At 39.6% G+C, this 18943-nt stretch overlaps 2 protein-coding genes across 2 annotated transcripts; both read right to left on the reverse strand.

Moving 5' to 3' along the window:
* Positions 1-3154: 3154 nt before the first annotated feature.
* Positions 3155-6782, reverse strand: LOC121198261 (dynein axonemal-associated protein 1). The gene is made up of 12 exons (XM_041062258.1): positions 6662-6782; positions 6413-6494; positions 5903-6205; positions 5735-5788; positions 5174-5337; positions 4939-5080; positions 4725-4819; positions 4494-4608; positions 3914-4128; positions 3728-3813; positions 3556-3625; positions 3155-3363 (listed from the first exon to the last, which is right to left on the reverse strand). Exons 2-12 carry the CDS (start codon positions 6462-6464, stop codon positions 3295-3297), a joined length of 1365 nt encoding a protein of 454 aa, XP_040918192.1. The 5' UTR covers positions 6465-6494; positions 6662-6782; the 3' UTR covers positions 3155-3294.
* A 6571-nt stretch (positions 6783-13353) lies between these two features.
* On the reverse strand, positions 13354-15345 carry igfals (insulin-like growth factor binding protein, acid labile subunit). Its single transcript, XM_041063302.1, has 2 exons — positions 15276-15345; positions 13354-15102 (listed from the first exon to the last, which is right to left on the reverse strand). The coding sequence occupies exon 2, from the start codon at positions 15095-15097 to the stop codon at positions 13364-13366; it is 1734 nt and encodes a 577-aa protein (XP_040919236.1). The 5' UTR covers positions 15098-15102; positions 15276-15345; the 3' UTR covers positions 13354-13363.
* Positions 15346-18943: the final 3598 nt, after the last annotated feature.

Here is an 18943-nt window from a genome sequence, read left to right on the forward strand (position 1 = left end):
CATGATTATATTTCAGCATAAAAGGCAGGCTAAACAGTTCTGGTATTGCATGTCATGCGATATATTAACCAGCTACAAAAAAAAGAAAAAAAAAGTTCGCACTGTGTCACACTGCCAGAATATTTGTATTGACTTATTTTTAGTGTAGTAAAGGCTTAATAACTTCTGCAAGCTTCGCTGCTACTGGAAAAGGTATTAATGTAGTTTCTTGTTATACATTTAGATGTTTGAATGTTGTTGTGCATCCACAGGTCAGATTTCAGAAACTATGAAATAATCTGTCTTCTGCATTTAACTTGACTAAACTTTATTTGATTGAAAAGTTCATTTGTAAATCCATTTGAGTCAAAGTTTCAGTACTTTTGTAAATCACTTAGGATGATGTCACAGACCTCTACTGCTGTAGATTGTCCCTTTTTTTGAATTGATCGAAGGTAAATGTATCTCTGTTGGATTTATTTCCCCCATACACTGGATAGCAGTGTACGGTGCAGCTAATTTCACAGGGTCCTCTGGTCTATTTTGTTTTGCCTGTGAAGCCAACTAAATTAATGATGTCTAGTGTGAAAATCTAAAAAGTGAACCAAAGTGGTGTTTTAGTAGCTGTCCAAATACGTATTCTAAAGGGAAAATTTACCCTTGAACAGAATTCAGATGATTGCTAAGGTATTGGAAAGATCAGCCTGTAGTGAACAGGGTCATGTCTTGCCCATGGTTCAAAATGGCAGGTCAGAAACTAAGCTTATGCAGATGAAAGTGAGACACAGTCCAGCATTGTGAGTGGCAGAAATTCTGTTTCTGGATAGATTTTTTGCTTTATTATTTCATTCAGTAGGACATATAAACAGGACTATGCCAATGGCTTTTGCTTACAACATTAATGGACTTGAGCCCATTGTTTGCAGTTTTACCAAAGACCTGTACTATTGTTATTTCTTTTGTACTACATTTCATCATTAGATTTTATTTCAGTCAGAAACCTAAATTGATTTTAAAAAGTAATCACCTAGTACCTTAAATAGATAATGTTCATTAACCGTAATTAATGGCATCTTTTTCTATCTAAAGTTATAGCTATAGTGACTTGATACACAAATGATCAAAAATGCATGGGTCAGATCCTCACAAAATGTGTATTTGTACATTTGATTTCGTGTTAAGTATAAATTGACGTTTATGGCAGATGTGTGCAATACTGGCTAGCACATGCTGACCTTAAGCGAGGATTCAGTGTCAGTTTAATTGTTGTCTACAGTGAAGGAATGTCAAAGGTGATTGGCATTTGTGCTTCTGAAGTGGCCATATAAACTTCACTACAGGTCTGTTTTGAAGTTAATTGTTGATTTTGCTTATCTAGATAATCTCAAATCACTTTGGAAATTGATGGTTATGCATTACGGTATATGCTGTTATGATAAGCCTGACTGTAAGGTGCTTTCTTTTTACCTGACTTTTTGTTTTATATTTCCGAAAGCCGTGGTCCAAATTAGGTATTTGGTTTTTTTCTTTTTTTTAAATAAAATTACAGGGGACAGATGATGATTGTGACAAGCATCAATGGCAGATACAGACATAATTAAAACTTAGTTGTTATGATGGTAATTTGTTGTTGGCCTACGATCTATCTAGTGGTCTGCTACTTACTCCAATTCAAGTTTTCTAAAAAGAAATCGAACAAACATTCACTTGGTAAGCACAGCTTACATTTCTGTACATTCTTCAGATTTGTTAAATTTATGTCTAACGGACCAATTACACTTTGAAGTACATCTGTGCCTTTTAATAATGTCATAATATTGATTGGTATCAAGAGAATATTTCTGAGGCAGCATTTGTTCTCAGTCAGATGATAAAGTATAACATGTTTAATTAGAATCAAAATTCCAGTGCCTTACAATATTTTTGTGGACCACAATGTGATTGCTAAATGATATTCTGCATTCAGGCCACTTTAATTGACTGATAATTGTCTATCTCGGTCTGTATTTGCCATAGCATTTAACAAAACACAGCAATATCTAAAACCACTGAACACACAGTTTTGATCTCAATTAGTCATTTGGCACCAAAAACTCAATTGTTTGTGAGGAAAAGCACCAAATAGGAAGAATCTTGTAAATGAACTGTAATAGATGTATCATTATGCTCTGCATTGGAATAGTTTAATCTATTTTGCATTATTGTTAGTTGTTGTGTTGTCTTTTCGTTTTTAATATTATGAAAATGGAGCCTGAAGATTTATGCAATCTTGTACATGTATATGAGTATGATGTATGGAACTATTCAAATTAAGTAAAATACTAGTACAACGAGTGTTGTCGAAAGTAAATAATCTGAATGTGGAACCAGTTGTTCCATACACTTTAGAAAATTTCAGTAGAAATGTTATTTTAACATTGAAGCCCTGAAATATTGAATGTATTGTTCTAAATTAGATATTCAATGAATGGGTCACTGGATATTATGGAGCGCAGTTAATTCATTATGATGTAGCATCTAGTTGTGAACTGCTATTCAATAAAATTTATTAGAACTAAAACAAATGCAAGTTTTCAAGTTTCTATTTGTCAGCATAATGAGGAAATATAAGGAAAGAAATGTATTTTTCTCAGGGTAATACAGTGATTTAATAGAAAATGTGTTATATCTGAGGAAACTGCATTTCATGGATTTATTTACTTAATGTCAGTGAGTTTAGACATTATTTATAGATAGGTTAAGAAATATGTCCCTTATTTTGTGACAAGCTGTATGGATATGTAGGAAATTCTCTACTGATAATCGTAGAAATTATTCTGTTGATATATTGATATTTTTTGTGTTGTGAACACAAAAATTGGTGCAAGTCTTAGAATACTAGATTTTTCTTTTCTACATTGAGGATTGTGTACTGCATAGTTTCTGTAGTGTATTACTAGTTTGTTAACACTTGTTAAATTGTTACACTACAGTTATGCAATGGTTTACAGAGTTCACAAAATTATTTTTATCATCTTGAGAATTAAAATAATTTTTCATCTGAAATATGTGTGAATACTTTTTGTCTCAAACACAACTTATGGAATGCTTGTGCCTTAAAGTCAGGTGGACACCAGATGAGTGGAAGGGTGGTTTTTAGGAAAAATACATTTATTGCATTGTTGCAACAGCAGGAAAAAAAATATTTATATAAACAAACAACTATTTATGGAACAGCTGGCACTGTGGAGTGCTTTTTTTCTGAGCAAAAACCTTTTGAAAATGTTGAAAGATGCTGCTAATTCTTTGGAAAATGTCCTTTTGCATATTTGAATTTTATGGCACAATAGCATGACAGCTTTCAGGAGACAAGGCATCAAATAGGTAGCATATCAGCTGCTTGGCCTGGAGGAGAAGAAAGGACATGAATAATATAAAGGTGACTTGTTGACTAATAGTAAAACAACATTTGCTGTACTACCTGCACACCATTACACCTGACTGGTTTTCATAGAGCAGCTAAAGAAAAATTACTTGTCTAAATCTATTTTAAAATACAAGCCCTGAAACCAAAAGCTGAATTATATTCATGTTTACCTCTTTCTCACTTCCTGGGTAGATGATCATTTTCTCCACATTTTCTAGGTCTGTCCTGTCCTTGTAAATGCTAATGTCAAAATGAAAGGCACAGACAAAAAGACAAAAGTTTTTTATATGTAAGTATTTCAAATATATTTACATTTGCTTTGAGTTGTCCTTTTTTTCATACCTTTCAAGAATCAACTTAAAGCCAGTCACAATCTTCTCCCCTTGCAGAGCCAAGATGAGACACGGGGCCATATAAAGACGAGTCATCTTTTAGGGACACAATAGAGCAGGAAAAATCAACTGCTGATTGCACTGTTTATAAGAAAGCATGCTATTAAGCACCTTGTATCAAAGCCAGAGTGCTCACCTCCTCATTTCCACTTGTTGACACTTCCAGTGTCTCAGCGATATGTTTCCTCTGCTCGTTATCCAACATGCTCATCCTCCCTGCCACCAGATGGCAGCCTGACCTCAGCAGTTGCTCCAGCATCTCCAGCTGGGTTGGCACTTGGCTGAGCAGTGGGGCATTTAAGGGTATCAGCAGACAGGTTGTCTGCCAGCGAGGACTGTGTATCACGGACCCTGGTACCAATAAACAAGCAAAACAGGACATTTGTTTTCTGCACTGTTTACAAAGGTTATCGGGAACCGAGTCGTATTTGAACATGCTTTCCAGAACAGCCTCTGCCAAAGTCCCAATAAATGATTAAATATTTTAAAGGGACCCATTTTACTTTAATAAATGATTGAACCGTGCAATGTTCAATGCTTTGATTTTAAAGTGAGTTCAATGTAGAGCAAACGTTCATTCCTGTGATTATGGGTGAACCACTAACGCAAGCTGAATATAGGACATAACCTAGTTCTACAGAGTTTACAGTGTTGTTAAAGTTGACAAAGCACATATTGTCTTTTTATGAGAAGAAAACCAGACAAGTAGTCCAAACCTCCATTTGGTCTTGATACATTTGAAGGTGACAGAATTTCCTGGGCCACAGACGCCAGCATGCAGCTCTGTTCACGCTCCAAAGAGGCTAAAGGGTCTGAACACATGCTGCGTATCTGAAATAAGAAACCAAGAGAATGCCTGTCTTTAATCAGGTAGAAATACAGCCCAAATACTAAAAGTAGTGCAATGTCGAAGTCTTGTTGCCAGCAGTACTGTGTTGGACATATACCTGTTCCTGTCTCATTGTGCTGGTCTCAGTACAGCATAGCCCATCTGGGAAAAGCCTCTTCACATCCTCTGTTGCCTTCTCATTTGATCTCGATCCTACAACATTAGTTATTGACACATAAAACTACAGCAGGACAGCAATCCTGTTCTGGACTGTGTACCAATATGCACTATGGGTCACTGACCACAGATGCCATTGTATAAATGAGCCATACCATAACTGTTTGTCCAGAGGGATGAGTCCTCCTTGCCCAGCACATCCAACAGCCTTCTCACAGCATTTTCTCCCTGGAGGCAGAGAGCCAGTGAGGAACCAGAGCCTAGGTAATCCACATGGGCCTCCAAGTCTGAGGGCTCCTGCACAGAAAAAGTAACACTGTATGCATTATCAAGGCTTATAGTTTGCATCAATGAAAATTATTTTTTCAACAGTTAGACATTTTTAGTTACACTCTCTGCAGGGAGTAATGAAGTAGCATCGCTTTTGTCCAGGGTCACTACTTGCAGGCCCACCAACATGAGGCCACTCTGCTGGAGTTTGTGGAATATTTTAGTCAGAGAGTGACTCCAGACTCTCGGCTTGAATAGGCACACAGTGAGTAGCATCTGTGGATCTGAACATAAAGTTAAAGTTACTCTTACTGCTCTGTAGTAGCACTGAGCACCAGGATCACAGCACTGTGATAGTTATAGAGTAATAAAGTTGTAATATGTTATTCAGATTTATATTGAGTAGCTGTGATCTGATTTGTGATATGAAGGCCTACATAGCTTACACACTGTATGTGCTGCTTCGAGCCCATTAGCTAGAAAACAGATTTTCATGCAGTTTTATGTGATAACTGAAGCATCAGGATTATGAAACTCAACAGAAAATTCTCTGGCAATTTACAATGTATAATATGTGTAGTGTCATTAAATCAACTAATACCAGAAACAATATCAAACAAGCGCCACATGGTTGTTGTAAATATTATTTCAGATAGGTTTGTTTTCCTTTTTTACACAAACCTTTTGTACTGCAGTTTTGGGGAAAGAACTTCAGAGATGGGCATACGCTGTGGTCTGTAGACAAGAGAAGCAGGATATTGAACCTTTCCACAGCTTTCACCCAGAAGAAATGATCTTTTTACACCTGATATCTGATTGCATGTTTTATACACCACTCAACAAACTTACCAGGAATAATCTCATGCTCAAAGAAGAAGAGGGAGACTTGTCTGAAGGCCACTTCAGGGGTGGGTGACATCAGGACACTCAGGTTACCAGGGTAATCGTGTGGTAGGAGCTTTTCCAGTGAAGCAAAAGCATTCATCCGTCCAAGTGCACACACTAGAGCAGGAGAGGTCATCAGACTGTCCTGGCTGCCGTGGCAGAGCGGCTCTCCCACCTCGTAAGGGCTCAGCTCCTGAGCCTGAAGTCGAGTCAGTGTGGGCAGCCACTTCAAGCCAAGCAGCTTGAATGGTGCATGTTGTATATCATCTAGAATATCAATTCAAAAACACATTTAAACATAGGTATTAAGTTAAGACAGTTCTTGTGAACTAATTCTTTCACATACTCATTCGTCATTAAACTGTGTCAGCTGCTGTGTGTATCTGACAGTGAATTTTGTTTGTTTGCTGCCACCTCCAGTTCCAAAACTCAGGACAGGCTGTGCTCTCAGAAATATAGTTGAACCTCACCCACCTTCTGGTCCTTCTGTCAGCACTCTGTGTAGGAGGCTCAGGCCTTGGCTCATGTCCTTCCCACACAGGGTCAAAATCACCACCTGCTCCGTTTCAGAATTGGACAGACACTTTTGATGGGATAGGATCACACTAGAAGGATCTGGCACTGTCCACATACACCTAGCTAAAAATAAAGCACACTCTACATAAGAAACATACATTTTAACAGAGGAGGAGTTTTTAATGACTCTGAACACACAGCGCTTACCAAAGATGTGGAACAGGTTACTGCTGTAGGGTACAGTCTGGAAACAGAAGCTTGGCTCTACTGAGTGAACAGCATTAAGCCTGGAGTGGATGCAGCCCAGAAGATTTTGAGCTTTAAATTCTCTCATTAGAGCTGAAACAATATGGCAATCATTATTTTAATGGCAAAGAAAAACTTACAGACTTCCTGCATTATTGCATTCAATATTGTACATTATATATATGTGTTTTTTATATTTATTAATGTATTATGTTGATGGAGTTTGAGACCTGCTGGCAGACTAACACTGTGGTGCATTGCATTTTCTTTCCTCAGTATCAGCACCAGACAGTGAGAGGGAAGCTCCACCTTCTCATGAGGTGGACTGCAGAACACATTTGCCTAGGAAAAATATACATACATTTCAAAACTGTAATGAAAAGTAAAGAAGTACAAGGAGAAATTATGTGTTTCCTTTGCTGTACATTCATGATTCATGGTAGACCAGCTGGTAAAATAGGATGTGATAATATTCCTGCACAGCTTCCTTCTGAATCTCTGACCTCTGACTGAGTATCTTGTAGTTTTACCTGCTGGCTGGGGAGTCCGAGGACTGCAGCTCCATTGCTCTGAAGCTGCATTCTCTGCAGCCCCTTCAGACAGAAGCCTCTCCGTTCACACACAGCCAACACTTGGCCATAATAACATGGAGGCACAACAGGCGACACCACAAGGAGTATGTCAGCTAAGCAGGAGAGAGAGGGATTAGGAGCTCCACTCAAGTAAAAATCTTTTATCCTCAGTGCAAACAAAAATTTCCCTCAGGACAGTGAAGATGAAAGTTGAAAATGAAATATGGACACAAGCCAGTTCTCCCCCTTGTGACAGTTTTGGCTCGCTGAGTTGCTGTACCTTTAGTTGTAGCACACAGAAAGGCAGATGATCTGCTTAAATGGAACAGGCTTCCTCTGACTCTGTCATCCAAAGGCACAACTCTACAAACAAAAGTGAGGGTGACTTTAACACTATTACAATAAAACTCACAGTGTCACACTAATAAAGGCACTGTGCTTTAGTATGTCCTAAGTAAACCGTCTTGACTCTAAGGGATTTCAGTTACAGAATGTCCTGTCAGGATAAGTCTCCAACATCTGACTGTAAAAGACAATTAGCAGATCAAAATGAAAATTCAGTTTTGCTGAAATCTGAATGACTTTTAGTATTTGGAAAATTTTAACAACAAACCTATTCAGAGGCTGGTTGTGATTCTGTGCACTTCCTTCTTGAAATCTTCCTGAAAACCACAAGCACAGATGCCTGTGGACCTGGCTAGGGGAGTAGATGAGTGGACGTTCTTGACTTCCGCAGTGGAGAGTGCTGACAGAAGTTGGATCTGTCTTTTTGGAAATCAGATGATCTAAGGAACAAGTTAAATCCTTCAACAGAGAGCGGGCATAAGGACCCCGAACAGCTAGGGCAAGAACAGGCTGGCAGGTCTCATCAACTCTCTGGTTAACTCGTACATCACCTGTGAATAAGAGGAAGACTTCTTAAAGACTATTTTTATTGAGCAAAGACAATGACAAAAGTCCTAGGCCAGAGTTAGATTCAGGACGTACACCAGAACAAAGGAGAGTTATTGAGAAATTGAACAGATGGCTTTAGTTATGTCCTACCAGCACTGTCACTCAGGAGCCTATGCGGTGGATAAAGGAGCCGCAGACCACACACATCAAGTCCTGCATCAACAACAAGCTGGAGGGTGTAGTGTGTTATGAGGGGATGTAGGAAGAAGCCACTGCACCCAAGAGCAACTGATACCTACAACAGAATTAAATGTGAAAGTTAATAGTATTGAGTTTCTCCACATTTACTGCCATGCCTCTGATTCAGTGCTTCCTAGGGTCAAAAGAAAGCAGTTAAAAAAGAACTACTACTCCTGAAAAGTTGACTTCTAAAGGACAACAGGTTCACCTCTGTGTGCAGCTCTTGTGTGGTCTCTCTCCGCTTACACACACGCTCCTGAGTTTCCACAGTCTGCCAGTAAAAACCTGGACTGAGACCAAATGTCCTATCTATGACCTGAAATACAAAGCCAGGGGAACAAAATGCAGTCAACAGAATGCAAAATCATCTGAGATCTTTGAAATAAATGAAATCACGCTCTCTGTGGTAAATCACCTTTTTGTTGGAGGTGGCAGAGATAAAACAATTTAAACAGGAAGACGGCAGGTGGATGGGTGACGCATAGGCTTGTTGGTCCAGTAAGTTCTTGAGGTCAGGTAGCCAGGGGGCAATTAGACTGAGAGGGGTCTCACAGAGGAACCTGCAGACATGGTTATAGAAAGGTGCATGGATGTCTAGGTCCCTTTTCTACAAAACAAACAAAAAGAACAACATCAGTAATCAAGATAATCAGACACTGTAAAGCCTAAAGAGTAAGTTTTTGGGGGTTTTTTTTCGTTTTTTTTTTTTTTACAATATTTTTCTACCCTTGGTGTATAACAGTGACGAGCCACAGCTAAAACATGCAAAACCAGTCCATCCTCTGTCCACAGCTGCTGAAGTCCTGCAACCCAGAATGGGACCTTTGCATCACCCTCGGCATCAGCATAAAGAGTGTCTGGGCCAACCTAATGACACATGAAACAAATGACCGGACATGAGGAGGCATGAACTCAGTTTCACAAACAACACACTTTGGCTCACACTAGGAGACAAACCAGTGCTCACTAACCAAGGACAGAAACCAAGCCACTAAAGTGTTGTAGATGTGTGATTTGGTTGCAGCTGGATTTCTTTTTCCATGAGTTCTGTTTTCAACCATCCCAGGGCTGGAGAGGTTGACAATCAGGAGCATGCAGCCTTTACTTCCAATATCGTCTGGTAGTGTACTGACTGACTGTAGGTGAGATGCCTCCTAAAAAACAAGTCATAGTAAGTGTAGGCCAATTTAAAAGTACTGTGGTTTTTTTTCATGGTACTTACAAAATCATAAAGAACATCAGTCCTTTCTGCAGCTGACTGCTTCTGATAGACAGATGTGGTTGGATGGTGTGTCTCCAGTTGCTTAAGGATTTGCTGGTGTTGTTCACGCTGTAATGTCTGCTTCAGTTGTTGTCTCTGTCTGTCACTAACAGATGCATTGTCATGGTTAAGATATTTGTTTGTTGTTGATGATGTACTGGATGCATAAAGGAAAAATCCATACCTCTGTTGCTTTGGTTCTTTAATTGAATTTTGCTGAACAGTTGGTTGGCTTTCCATTTTAGGTTTTGTGGACTCAGACTGCACAGGGGAAGACTGTTTATCTACCCACACTTGTTGTGAGTCATGGCTACATGCAGACTCCACAGGCCGAGGTGGCTTGTCTTTAAATTCTTCTGTTTCATTTCCTCGGACTGAATCTGGTGGATCTGTACATTTGCTGGGATATTTATTCCCATTTCGATTCATCTCCCTTATTTTCTGAAGCAACCCACTCTTGCCAGTTACCTCCCTGTAAGCAAAGAAATGACAGAAAGAAATGAAACAAAATGTGCTGGACTGAAGCATGACAAATGTGTCTAATGCAAGATATATTTACCTGTCCCCCATCTGTAATCCAGTGAGCACTTTAAGGTTGGGTTTCTTTGCAGGTGGTGCTTCCTGGAGAGTGTTGTATTTGGCTGGTGACTTGGACTTTGATGAAAGATTTGGGGATGTTCTTGGTGGTTTTATTGAAGGATCAGGGCAACGCAAGTCTATATAAACAGTGGGACATTCCTCGTGGCTCAGTTGCAACTCTGCTGCCATCCTTTCCAGTGATTTGTTCCACAGATTATTCTGCCTGCACACAGGTGATTATTATTATTATTATTGTTATTGTTATTGTTATTATTAGCTTGCAAATTCAGTCACAAACACTTGTGACCAAACAGTGATATGACTCACCTGATGTGGTTTGGAGTTTTCACAGGCTCTGACACAGACTTAGATGACTGGCTCTTACAGAATGCAGCTAGCCTCTCCATTATATTCCCTTGGGATCTGTACTTGTCACCATCTATGCACAAAAATATGATAAAGCTATAAAAATAGTAAATTCAAAATGAAAATGCTAAAATACATAACCGCCTTTACGATTCATTACATCTACAGGGGTGTGTGTTACAAGAACTTACCTGTATGTGTTTTTTCAGGTTCGACTGATACATGTTGGCGAAGAGACCGCCCATCCTCTTTCAGATTTTGGAGAACTTTATCCAGATCCCACTGGTCAAGTCTCTAAATGTGGGAATGAAACAAAAAGAGGTAATTTTTTTTTGATAAGAAGGTACAGCACCTAGAGCCTAGCCTCAACCATAACTGGTAAAGATTATGTCCCCCTTTTTACTTTCTCAGACTCACCGCAAATGAGAGGACAGGGAAACCCACATCAGATTTCGTACTGTCCTCATTTGGTTTTACAGAGTTGTTCAACTCCACAATATTGTTCTCACAAGCACCTGCCTTTAATTTTGAAACAAGAAAGGAAAGGGTGCATATTTAGTGTATCATGAGTGCTTTACTCTCACCAGAATAGTGGCTGCAGATTAATATAACCCACTTCAACATCAGCATCAGTGTGCTGTGCACCCCGCTGAGCAACCGTTTTGCTTTCTACAGTTTCACCATCATCGTCCAACTTCAAACTCTGGCTGCAAGTCTCCTCTGAGCAGCATGTCTGTTCTACAGGTTTCAACAGCTTCTGATTGAGGAAAGCACACAATTATCAGTGAGGATCACCAGTCATGTTTGTTTGGGTATTCTGACATTAGCTACTACCATTAACACTCAAGAAAAACTATAATAATAACTAATTATAATTAACTAACCTCCAGTTCAGCATCTTCAATTGAAAAACTGTTAAAGTCTTCAGGGACCTTCAGGGAAAGACCAGGTGGTCTTTGATATATGGGGATAAGCTCATCATTCTCATACTGCAATATTAAGAGGAAACATTATTGGATGTTATTTGCATTTGTAAATATCATTATATAGTAGAAAAGTTCTTGTCAGTTAGGTTAGCAGACGTTAGCACAGTTTTAGGATGAAAAACAAAACATACTGATGAAGAATCGAAGTCGATGGTCGGTATATGTGGTTTCACTTTCTCCAGAATTGAATTCCAACACGACGAAGCATTTAAGTCCATTTCCAGCGGGGAAGAAATAGGTCTGCAAGTAAGATAAAGAAGTATTTTATGTAACGTTAACGGTTCATTTCTTGACGCTCCTTGGTTACCAATGGCAACAGAAAGCTTCTGCGTGCAGCACGAGTTTCCGCCTCAACAATGTTGCGTTCAAGTGCCGTCAGAAATGTCGCGACTAACTTAAGCGGCACAAAATACAAAGGAGTGTTTTACACCTGCACACACGACCAGGCTGCCGAACTTCTGCCGTGGCTCTCTCATGAGAGCGACAGAGATTGAAAAGCCCGTGGTAGGTTAAGCTCAGTAGGCTGCACAGTTATAGTGTTTAGACATTACTAAATCCTCTGTGTGAACGTTAGCATTCTGACTTCAGTTCTTTGGTGGCAAAAGAACAGTGCTTCTGCAAGCTAGCTAGCTAGCTAGCTGTTGTGCTAAAGTTACTTACCTTTTAGCAGGTGCGGTGTCGACAGTCCGTTTGACTGAAAGGTTACTTTCTGGTCATATCCAGGTACATATTTGTCAGTGGTGTAATATATACGCAGTTGGCAGTTAGTGATTGAATTGTATTGCCTTATGTTGACAGGCGTTTCTATTGTTTTCTTCACCGTATGCCCGACACAGTCTAATGCAATATAGTTCACCAACACCACAAACTACAGCCTCCAAATACAGTTGAATCACCACCTCTTTAACACAGTTTCAACAAAAACTGAATATTTTAACCCAAACATTTTTAAGAAAGTGAAGACGCACAGTTTTTAATACATTTATTGCACTTTTAAGCCAATTTCCCAGCAGTGCATCTTTGTAAAGTGACAAACAGGGAGCTCTACTACACCAAATAATAAACACATTTACAACATACATGAGGACATTTTACTGTTAGCTGTGTATATATAAATAATTTAATAAAGTGTGAGTTATAACTCAATGGCTTAAACTCAAAATTTAATAAGATGACGTTCCAGTTTGCAATTCAAATTACAGGCCTGTGCCAATGTTTTACAGCCTTGTTTGACTTATCTCAATTTTTATTGTCCCGTAATGCTCAGTGTTATGTATATTGTATATATATATATTTCCTGCAGAACAGTCATAGCAAGCAACCCCACCACAGTACGAAAACTCAGCTCTTTATGGCCCAGCATGCTTTCAGTATAAACTGAATCATCTCAAAGCATTTGTTTTGGATTGGTTCCATCAAATTTTCCCTTTTTTGCAGAGAGGTGACAATTTACCAGCTGTCACCACATCCTCCCATAATTAGACGTTCATGTTTAATATGACTCCATAAAGCTGAAGCAAAAGAAATAAAGGCTGGCTGGTCTTCTCATTGAGGAAAATGCATTTCAGGCTACAGATGATAACAGTTTATCTAATAATGTTGTTGATGTGAAATAAGACACTGAATCACACACAAGCAATACAGTTTCAGTCATGAAATCAGAAACTGACTGGAATTATAGTTTTGAAAATACTGCAGGTATCAGTTTTGTAATGATCTGTGCAGTGTACCAACAAATCCTCTAAACATGACTGTATGTGTCTGCTTAGCAGCTTTGGAAGACTTCATTGTCAATATCCCGTAGGTCCTGACCAGCTAGACGTGGTGGGCTGGTGCATGTAATGTTGTTGTATATGGTGATAGTTGTGTCAGGCTCTTCACCCTCTGCGTGGGTCTCCACGCGGCGAGGGATCACCAACGGATTCCTCAAGCTGTAGTTTCTGAGCGGGAAGGTGCTGCAGTCACATTTCCATCGGTTCCCAGACAGCAAAAGTTTTTCCATGTTACCTGGGAAATCAGGGACCATGCTTGTCAAGGCATTAGCCCTCAGATCCAGATAGCGCAGCTTTGGAAGTAGCTGCTTTGTGCCGTTCTGCAAAAACTGTCGACAGTCATTGTTGGACAACAGCAGGTATTCCAAATTTTTGAGGCCAGAGAATGTGTGGGGTGTGAGAACCTCCAACTTGTTGAAACTCAAATCCAGTCCCAATAAGCCCACCAGATCTGCAAAGCTCTGGCGTTCCACCACAGAGATGTTGTTGTGCTGCAAGAAAAGCCTCCTTAGACCAGAAAGTCCAGTGAAAGCTTGAGTTGTGATTCTTGTGAGGCAGCCTCTGTCCAGATGAAGGCTGTGAAGCTTTGACAGCCCTTTGAATACTTGGTCTGGCAGACTGTGGAAGCAGCTTCCAGACAGGTTGATAACAGCCACATGAGGGAGGCCTGTGAAACTACCCATTTGTGCTTCTTGCACTTGATTGTGTTCTAGTTCTAAGACCTCCAGATGACCAAGCCCTTCAAAGATCCTCTCCCCCAGGGCTCGTATCTTGTTGTAACTCAGTCTTAGTTCTTCTAAATACTGCAAATCCCGGAAAGTCCTGGGCCTAATTCCAGTGATGGAGTTGTTGGAGAGACGCAGTACGTGAAGGTTAAGCAGGCCGAAGAAAGTTTCGTCATGCAGAGAAGTCAGCCTGTTGTTTGTGAGATCCAACCATCTGAGCGACTTCATACCTGCAAAGGCTCTGGGCACCACTGTCACAATGTGATTCTGGGCCAGGTAAAGCTTTTGCAGTTTAGTGAGTTTAACAAACACATTAGCTTTGATGACCTTTAGGTAATTTCCTGTTAGATCCAGCTCTTTAAGCTCAACAAGATTCTGGAAAAGCTGTGGCTGCAAGTAAGCGAGTCTGTTTCCTGCAAGAACAAGCTCTCGTAGACCTTGCAGGTCTTGGAAAGCTGCTTCAGGCAAGACTGCTATTGAGTTCCATCCTAGGTTGAGAAGCCACATGTGTGAGAGTCCTGCAAATAGTCTCTCTTCAATACGAGTGAGCTGGTTGTTGTGCAGACTAAGTGAAGCAAGGTTAGGTGTATTCTGGAAGATTGTACCTGGTAACGCGCGGATGTAATTTCGCTCAAGGTGAATGTGTGCTAGTGACATAAGCCCTTTGAAAGCTTGAGGGTCAAGTGCCACCAGCTTGCCACTTTGCAGATTCAAAAAGTCCAGGTTGGTGAGATCCTTAAAAGACACTGCTGGGAGTGTGGTGAACAAGTTACCGTCCAGCCAGAGAGAGTGAGTGGATGTTGGCATGTCAGACGGGACTTGTGTGAAGTTACGAGCACTGCAGTACATGTTGAGCTCAAAGCTGTAGTCATCGTGCAGGCAGGCACATCCCTTAGAACATGGAATAGGCTCTTCAGTTACCTTTACTCCAGCTGTGTCAGGGTCTGGCAACACCAGTGATGTCCCCAGTACCCACAGCACCAACAGCACAATGGTCTGCATACCCGCTGTGGATAGAATATTAACATCAAAAATACTCAGAAAATTCACAACAGAACACTGAATGCTGTTAAGATGTACTGCCTTCCTAGTTTCCTTCCTAGTTGAAAGTGCTGTCTTTGTAAGGAAGTTTTGAACATTAAACTTTTTCATGCTTTAAGGCCTAAATTATGTTACTTACATTAAATCTGAGCGGTCTTGATTTAAGGTGGGCAGGCTGTGAAATACTGAATGACTGAACCTTGTACAAATGTTTGTATGCTGAATGGAAGGTCTGACAAGCCCCCAAACCTTTTTTTTTTTTTTTTTTTTTGAGTCAGGTGCTCTGAATGTGTACAATTAACCCATTCATTTCCGTAAGACCTCTGCTGTATGTTGGTTTTCATATTTTTCTCAGAATTTCCTGTTCTCTTAGATGATAATTAGCTTGTCAGCTCTCATAGTGTCAAATCCATAACCTGATGTTTTTAATGGTAATGAAGTCTGTAAAATGAGAATAGACTTTTTATTGTCTTAGTGAGATGTTAATGGCACTTAAATAAAATCTCTTAAATGTAACTCATTTATTCTTAATGTACTGCTCTGTACAGTATAAAATACAGTACAGTATTGTCAGCCTAATAAGGGATCACATGTAAGTGGCCTTTGGTGTTTACTAAAGTCAGGGTCTTGTCACTGAGTGCATTTACTGTATATTTTAACTGATATACAGTGGAAAAGAGATAAGATGAACCCAATGCACTCGACCCATGACTGAATTTATGACTTTTTCTTTTTTGCTTATACTTTTGCTTTTACCAAAGGAGTATTGGACATAGTTTATGAGGCAACGTACCATTTCACTTTTTGCCTCAAACTTTGAAATGTATACCTCATTAAATATCAATTTAACCATCCCACTTGCCATAACTTTGTGTTATATTTGAATAAAATCATGGGTATGCACCTTGACTGTATGATAACAACACATGTAAGAGACTTAAAAATTGTAATGCCAGTGTCATTTCTGTTTCATTCACTTATTTAACAGTGCAGGATGAGGTCAGTTCCAGAGGTCCATTTCCTAATCGATTACTGTAATGACTAACTTTCTGTTTGCTCTTTTTCTTGGTAACTGGGTTCTTTTAGACTACCATGAACTGGTCATGCTCTGAAGGACAACCAAATCCAGATAACACTGTGTGCACGCACATGAATTTCATTGATTGACTTGCCAACACTGGATTTATATGAAGAAGAAGTATCACGTTGAACAAGTACATTAAGTTTGTTACGTCTGTGGACGAGATTTGAATTTACTGATAAATCCATTACCTTAACAATAATTTTGATTTTAAGTCATAGTTCTTGTTTTCATTTACACAGTAATTAAATTAAGACGTGTGCTATAATTTCATTTAAGTTTAAGTTCAAAAATCAATATTTTTAAATATGGAAATCATATTAAACAGCTTTATACTGAATAATAAATATGGCAGAAATGTACAGCTTCTGTTTTTCAAAAGCACCACACAGATCATAAAATCATGTCCTATTAACAAATCAGTCTCAGTTTGACTGATGCTAGTGGAATCTGTACTGAGAAAACTGGGGAGGCCAAGACGTTGAATGGATTCAAATTTTTATCTGTCTTACCAGTAGAGAGCACTGCTGGTCTGTTATCATATTTAGGGCCAACAGCTTGGTTTGCCCTTTGTCTGAAAAGGGCACTTTTAAGTGTCTAAATAAAACTAATGCTGCCTAGAGAATGAGCAGCAGTGATTTTTTTTTAGACATAGATCATGTAATGACTTCAGTCTTGTCAGGTGATACTAGAGAGCTGTAGTTGTCATATTTCGTGATATCTTAGGTTGCTCTATATTGACACTGGAATGAATTTTTTTTTTCATAGAATAAATATCAAATCTTTCTACAAACATGGAAACACTGCAGTTTATACCTCTGTTTCAGTCAAAAAATTGCCATGTCGAATGGATACCATAGTGAGCTGTTTCATGATTGTTGCTCCCCTGACAAACACCTCTAATTGGCTCATTCCCCGGCACTCAACCAGACACAAAGGTTTTCAGGTTTGTCAGCTGCTGTGGGCTTCCTGACTGGAGGAGAGGAGTCTTAATAGTAAGTGGCAGAGCCTGCTGCTGTGGCGGTAAATGTTTGACTGGGCTGTGCCTTGCTTCTGGAAGGATAATTTTCTCAAATAATTCTGGATAAATTTTGTGCTTCCTCAGCAGCGGTGAACGGGCCTGGGAGGCACGGTGTCAGTTGATATTTGATGGATGCACGCTGATCGGTGTTGAAACCCCTCATACTGCCTCCTTCACTCTGCTGCTCTGCGAATAAATGTCAGAGAACTCTTGACATGTAATGCGAAGAAACCCAGTACAAACCTTTAGGCTCCATTAAAAAATAATTAGTACAAAATGGGCCCCCAGAATAATCCAATTGCTGCTTTGTTAGGCCTGTTTCAGTCACTTAGTTCTTCTCTTGTATTGACAGACATGTTTAAATGTTGTCAGTCAACATCAGACTCAGAAATCAAGCAAGTTTAATATTCTGAGAGTAGATAGTGTACTTAATTTTTCGTCGTAAGTATACTGCATTGAACCTCATGACTTAAAGATAAAACATAATAACCAGAACCTTAAAAGCAGGATTATGACTCAGACATTAGAACCTTTTTTTGTTTGTTTTGTGTGTTTTTGTTTAGGCCGCTATCCAGGTATTTATTCACAACTGTTGGCCAGAGCCGATTCACCTTTGAAACTTTTGAAACTTTGCCAGTTATCTTGTCAGACACTGTATGATAAACCAGTACTAGAAAGATCCACTGAAGTATTACTTGCTTTGTTTTTGTAAAGCAAAGACAGCCAAACACTGCAGTGGAATCCCAAGTGAACTTCAGATAAGTACTTTAAAGCCAACAGTTAATGCAGTAAACTGAACCTGGGGATGAAATAGCTCTATAATCATAAAAAAAAAAACCCATAAAGCAACAGATTACTCCTCATGTACTTGTGCAGTGAGATTCTGGATATGCATAATGTTTGACCCTCCTGTTTGTCTCATCTGTTGCACATAACATTGTGGATAATGGTGCGTACGGCCAAAGGGGAGACGTTCTTTTCCCTGTTCTGTTGCTTTAACGGGGCCCACACATCTCACTAAGAAAGGGAAAGGTTAAAGGATGGAGCTCTTTTCTTATTCTCTGCTGTTACTAAGTGGAGAGACTTAATTGAATCTCATTGTTTTCTTTGTCCCTACACAGGTTGAAGGGAAGAATAATCCAGCTTACCCAACTAAGTTAAGAAAGGTAAATTGAACAGGTTACATTTGAATACGCTGTCACACAAAACACAACTTCACTTAACACTGAATGACAACGGACTCAGTCAACACTGCCATCATCTGGCAGGCTGTTTGACTGTTATCCTGTCACAGTAATTTAAAACTGAACAAAGAGAAACATGTCCAGTTTGAGAAAGACAGCTTTAAAACAGGGCCCAGTGGCCTTTCACCCATTGAGCTGAATGTGGTTCAGCGCTGCCCTGAACCCCAGTGCCACCTCAAGCCTTTGACAGCCAAAGACCCTCAACACACCTGCAGTGGCTATTAATAACACTCAGAGCTCACAGTCAACTCGATGCTTTCTATGAAGAGAAAGAATCCATCGGCTTTGTCTCGACATCTGGAAGGTGCCGGAACTCAGCCACCGTTTCTTAATTGGTTGTGATCATTGTGACAAGAGCAGCTGACAGCCCAGTTTGATTTTTGTGTGAACCACACTGGTGTCTATAACATTAAAACATACAACACTAAAACAAAGTAATATATGGTTAATAACTGAAATGC

Source organism: Toxotes jaculatrix, chromosome 18 (genome assembly GCF_017976425.1).
Source record: "Toxotes jaculatrix isolate fToxJac2 chromosome 18, fToxJac2.pri, whole genome shotgun sequence".
NCBI lineage: Eukaryota > Metazoa > Chordata > Actinopteri > Toxotidae > Toxotes > Toxotes jaculatrix.

Coding starts and splice junctions, on each gene's coding strand:
- LOC121198261 (XM_041062258.1), bottom strand. CDS start 6,464: ATGAGCCAAGGCCTGAGCCTCCTACACAGAGTGCTGACAGAAGGACCA. Junction 4,609..4,724: donor GCACAATGAGACAGGAACAG/GTATATGTCCAA, acceptor TTCTTATTTCAG/ATACGCAGCATGTGTTCAGA. Junction 3,814..3,913: donor CAACAAGTGGAAATGAGGAG/GTGAGCACTCTG, acceptor TGTCCCTAAAAG/ATGACTCGTCTTTATATGGC.
- igfals (XM_041063302.1), bottom strand. CDS start 15,097: ATGCAGACCATTGTGCTGTTGGTGCTGTGGGTACTGGGGACATCACTG.